Source organism: Priapulus caudatus, unplaced genomic scaffold (genome assembly GCF_000485595.1).
Source record: "Priapulus caudatus unplaced genomic scaffold, Priapulus_caudatus-5.0.1 Scaffold598, whole genome shotgun sequence".
Taxonomy (NCBI): domain Eukaryota; kingdom Metazoa; phylum Priapulida; class Priapulimorpha; order Priapulimorphida; family Priapulidae; genus Priapulus; species Priapulus caudatus.
Genome location: NW_014577659.1, coordinates 107,650 through 113,172, shown reverse-complemented (window position 1 = coordinate 113,172; position 5,523 = coordinate 107,650). Strand labels below are relative to the sequence as shown.

At 40.8% G+C, this 5,523-nt stretch overlaps 1 protein-coding gene across 1 annotated transcript in view; it reads right to left on the bottom strand.

Moving 5' to 3' along the window:
• LOC106811995 (high mobility group protein 20A-like) overlaps positions 1-4,965 on the bottom strand; it is a gene marked incomplete at its 5' end in the record, with an annotated part of 11,233 nt that extends 6,268 nt beyond the window's left edge. Inside the window, 1 exon segment of the mRNA XM_014815738.1 lies at positions 4,887-4,965. Coding sequence (XP_014671224.1) covers positions 4,887-4,965 — 79 coding nt within the window.
• Positions 4,966-5,523: the final 558 nt, after the last annotated feature.

Below are 5,523 nucleotides of genomic sequence, written 5' to 3'. Positions count from 1 at the left end.
CCAACAAACAATAGACCAAATTGAATATGAATAAGTAAGTACTAAACATATTTCAAATTATGTGCAAACAGCGTATAACATGATCATTCATAATTATAAATAAATGATACAAAACCGTTAAATCATATTCCCGCGAAATTTTGGTTTGTGATGTAACATGTAAAATATAATTCTAAATGTATAAATTAAAACTCATAGATCACAATGGCAATATTAAAAAGAATAAAAGGAGATGCCGTCATCAAAAGCTGAGCCTTGACTATCTGATAGCGGTCCATTGTGCCCCAGGGTACTATCGGAGGGTACCTGGGATATACGGTCGATATTATCAGAAAGTACCGCGGCTGGTATATACGAGATGTCGTCTGCCGTACCTGCATTGTCACACCATAACCTGAGCTTTAAGCCAACTGGATCATCGAAAATCATGCACGAACCAATATTAACATATCGGTTTTTTGCCAGAAAAATGACATTTATTGGAGAACATTTTATGCTTCTCCCCTTGATACTGGTTGGTGAGTATTACCGCCGCCAAGTATTGCCGCCGTCACAGTGCATATTGAGTTTTGTTATATTTGATGTCAATATCAAACCATTTTATTTTATGAGTAAGTGATAGCATACAATGAGTAACATTAAACGAGACTACAGCCTTTTATTAATTTTTCTCAATTATTCATATTAATTGAGATTCATCAATTTAAGCTCAATATTTTTGTCACACGCTTTTCACAGAGCGGCACTGATATCGTTGTGTGAAAGCAGCGGTACGGTGGATAAAATGCCAGCGTACGCAGCGACATATCAGATAGTACCCCGACAGCGTTACTTTCGATATATACGAACCGTACCAGGGTACCTCCGGATAGTACCCTTGCGGGACATAGACCCTATCAGCCATACTAGTACTAGTATGAGGGCTTCAAGGGGAAAAATCAAGCTTGTAATTTTTACATAAAGGTGGGACGATATAAGATAATAATAATAATACAAATGTTAAGAAAATGTGTACTGCATAATAACGTACAGAAACTTTAATTTTAGTCTTACTCTAGCTTAGTAACTAGTTATATAGCCCGCGTACAGTGCACTGGCTATAGCCATGAGGCATAGCTGACTAAGAGCAGGTCGTACTTTACTAAGACTCAGCTTACAATACTCTACTAGTCTTACTTTAGTCTACGCGTTCGTGCGCTGCTGCCAGTTAACTCAAGTCAAGTGGTTGTAACCCTAGCAGTTACATAGAGTTAGCATTTTATAGTATGTGTACCGATTAACAGGATGCAGCTCCAGTTCTTCTTTGCCCAACTAATATTACACCGGAGAGTTACATATGTAGCGTTTTAATATGTATGTCCCAGGAGGCTACCATTAACAGATGCAACCTCCAGTTTCTCTTGCAAACTAATCCCCGCTTTACTTTGGTGGCAATCTGTAAAATACTGCGGTAGCATTGCGCGTGAAACCCCATCTCGTGGCAAGCAAGGGCACGGCATGCGGCCCAGTATACTCAAGAAACGGTATTGCTAGGCGTTAATCCGTCGCCACAGCCTGTCCGGGCTAGTGGCCCAGCGGCAGCTGACTCCATCCCATGAAGTGATCAGAATGCGATGACATTTTCGCAATTGAGCTTGCATGCCCACTAAATCATTCCAAATTGTGCAACACTGCGTAGAAAACGTGGCGCAGTAAATCTTAGAAAGAATCGATGAAAGCACCGTGTAAATTTCACACAAGAAACACCGTGGGTTGTGACAATAAGTGTAAATAACACAGATTTCAATGGCTCGTGGGCACAGGTCATGTTGGGTATAAACAAACATAGCGCGTAGTAGTACGGCCTCTCGATTGGATATTTATTCACTCTTAGCGCGGGATGCGTTGCAACGCGGTAACCTAATGGACATTTCTACGGTCATGTAACTAGCTTTGTCGGTGAATAATAAGCTGAATTTCCTAAATTTTCCCACCAAATTACTAAAAACTCGCGAGCCTCAGGACGTGGGATAAGATGAAAAATTGTTGTTTCATATTCCCCTTTATTACAAAAGATTTTCATGTTCCTCCGGGAGGGATCACAAGACTGAAAGAACGACGCAGGACGGCTATAGTCTATAACACTGTGTCAAGTCACAGTTGAGTAAAAATTGAAATTAACACGAAACATTTAGGCCGCGTTCACACTGGCGCAATGTAGCGGGATGCAAATCCCCGGTTTGCCACGCGATCGAAATACCGAATTATTACAAGTGCTGAACGCCAATAATCTCGAATTATTAATCGCGATCAGCATCGCGCTCCAAATTGCACTTTTGACTGCGATTATTTGGAATTAGCGCGATTATTTGCGTGTGTGAACGCTCGCGCAAATAATCCCGGTATTTTAGCGCGATTATTTGCATGTGTGAACGCTCGCGCAAATAATCCCGGTATTTTCTATCCCATCATTCCAAGCGAGTGAGCAGTGAGCATCATTCCGGCAGTGAGCATGCGCAGTTCGATTAATAGAATTATTCCGCTCGGCGATTAGCAAGATATTTCTGCCTGTGTGAACAACGACACAATTATCTCGGTATTTCCATCGCGATTAGCATCGCGGTTTTTCTTGTGTGTGAACACGCCACGCCTATTGTGTTGTTAAACACGTGATGTTATACTTTGTATCAAGCAAGCCAGACAAAATACAATGCGTCTAGACATGTACGTTTGCAGCGTATTGTGCAACCCTGGCCGTATGTAAAATGACTGCGTGCATTATGAATATAAAAATTTTATAGAGGTTGGACACCGGACAACCACGGAAGCAATTTGTAGTTGCCCGAGAGAAAATCCAGTCGTCACGAACGACCAGACGACTGTTAAAATTGAGCCCTGCTTAGGCCCTTTCAATAATAAGATTATAGTAAATGAACACAAAGTGTATTTATTACCAGTATTAATATTTATGTACTCTCTATCGCCGAATAATTCCAAGAAAATGGATAACACCACATAGGTGAAGGTGAATAGTTATGTACAAGTTTGTGATGTCATGGCATAAAACAAAATGACCAGCGTTCTAGTCAGATTTCACACCTGCTCCATCTTTTGCGAGTTTTTACCCCCATAACCTCATGATAATGATTAGTCTTCAAAGTAAAGGAGAGAGAGAGCGAGAGAGAGAGAGAAAGAGAGAGAAAGTTCATCAAATTGATTGTCGTGTGTGCAGTAAGATTGTATAATACGGCACTATTTGACTGCCAGTTACATGGAATTATTATTATTAGTCTTGGAAGTGGAATAAAATTAGGCGATAGAAAGTACATAGTGATAAACATTTATACTTTGGTAGGGAATACAGTTCGTGCCTACTTTAATACTATCACGAAACGGCCCAATCCTAGTTTAGCACCACGGATTACTTTAGCAATAGCACATTTGCGAAAACGTGGGGCCGGGTCCCACACTCTAGAACGATAGCCCTTCGGCCTTCCGCCTGTGAAGGGCCCAGTGTGGTGGAGCGAAAGGCTATACATACTGTTCTAGAGTTAGTGTATGTCCAGTAATAAACATCCTATCCTATCACCATCCTGGACATCATCTCTATCCTTGAACCGCTAGTGTCGTGACAGACAGTGTGCGGTATGGTCTAGCCTAGCTCTAGAACTATAACCCTCCGCTCCGCCGCAGGGCTATAGAACATACTATGGCAATTTCCAAGTAGTAAGCAAAGACAACTTATTTGCGGTTAATAACTTCTTCGGTATGCCAAATAAAGCACATTCTCTGCAGCACAAATGTCTTAAGTTTACTATAAACACTAAAATTAAACCGCAAACCAATGCTTAAATGTTGTACTTGCTATATTACTCGTCAACGAAGATTATTTACCAACTTGTAACCGCCATTTTTCGCCAGTCGCGCTAGTGAGCGGGCACAATGTATTTCCAAGTGGAGGGATGGGCAGGTTGCATGCGGTTGCAAACCGCCATTTTTTTGTTGCGCAGCGCTAGCGCGGTTTGCAACCGCGTGAAACCTGCCCACCCTTCCACTTGGAAATACATTGTGCCCGCTCACTAGCGCCGGAACCACGCTAGCGCCGCGCAACAATAAATGGCGGTGACAAGTTAATAAATAATCTTCGTCGACGAGTAATATAGCAAGTACAACATTTAACTGTTAGTTTGCAGTTTAATTTTTGTATTTGCAGTAACTTAAGACATTTGTGCGACAGAGAATGTGCTTTATTTGGCGTACTGAAGAAGTTATTAAGCGCAAAAAAGTTGTCTTTGCTTACTACCTGGAAATTGCCATAGTTATTAGTATGTTCTATTCGTTTTGACGATCCCCCCCAACGACCCGAATATCGTGACCGTACGTCGAGCGGTTAAGATTTGTGCCCAACTGTTGACGGACGACCGGACGACCGGACGGACGGACGATCAAGCGATTCTACAAGCTGCATCTGACTATGTCAGATGAGCTAAAAATATAACTACCCTTCGTTTGCTTTCAAAGACAACAATTGCTCAATTTAATTTAGTTGAAATTGAAAAACGTGCAGGAATGCATTTGAAAGAGAATTCCATGAATACATGAGCCTACATGAAAGGAGCTTTTCAGAAACTGCCAAAGGGCAACAGCCATTCTTAGAGCAGCATGTGGTACATGAGGATTTTAAAATCTAATATACAGCTTCCTGAGCAACTCATGTACGAGCTGTTCTTTTAATAGAAACAAATTTTCTGCTCAGCTTTTCCTGAAAATATCATTTAACCCTTTACATTTATAAACCTTCTGCTTCCTCATGCTGCTTGACTGGCAAAGTTACAAATTATGCATGTTTTGTGAAAAGGGTTCCCAACTCAACACTTTACTAAAATAGAGTCTTGACTAAAGATTACCAGTAAGTGGTTGCTTTGGTGCATTCTCATCTCTTGCTCTTTTGCGCTTTTTACCCTTTGGCCATCCACCTTTTCTCTTCTAATCATACAATAAAAGGGACAACAAATTATTATGTATTACACACAATTAAATTATATGTATAAATTTAATATCTGCTTAATTATACATATACATATAAATCCTTCACATGAGCAAATTCCTGGCCCTTCATGGACATCTCTTGAGGAAATTTTTTAGAGGGAGCAAAACTTCATGACTCAGCTCAGTAACTATCATGGAATTGTGTGGCTTCCAGTCAACATACATGGTGAGAGACAGATGAGTTTCACGGATGATTACATGATGAATTACAATTATTTGATCGTTATTTACAAGTATCATGTTTTTATTCCAAAATAGGCTCCTCCCCACCTCCCAACCACAGACCAGAGGCTACAGCCTAGGTCTCAGGATGAGCTGATGTATTGCAGTTTGGATAGTGAATACATACATAGATATCGAGGTTCTCACCAGGAGTTTCAGAAGGCACGTCAGGCAATCTGGGAATTAATCCCTGATTACTAATTAGAGTCAAATACACCATGTCATAAGCAAACCCATAAACACACATAAACTTCTGATTGGGCAATCAAGGCA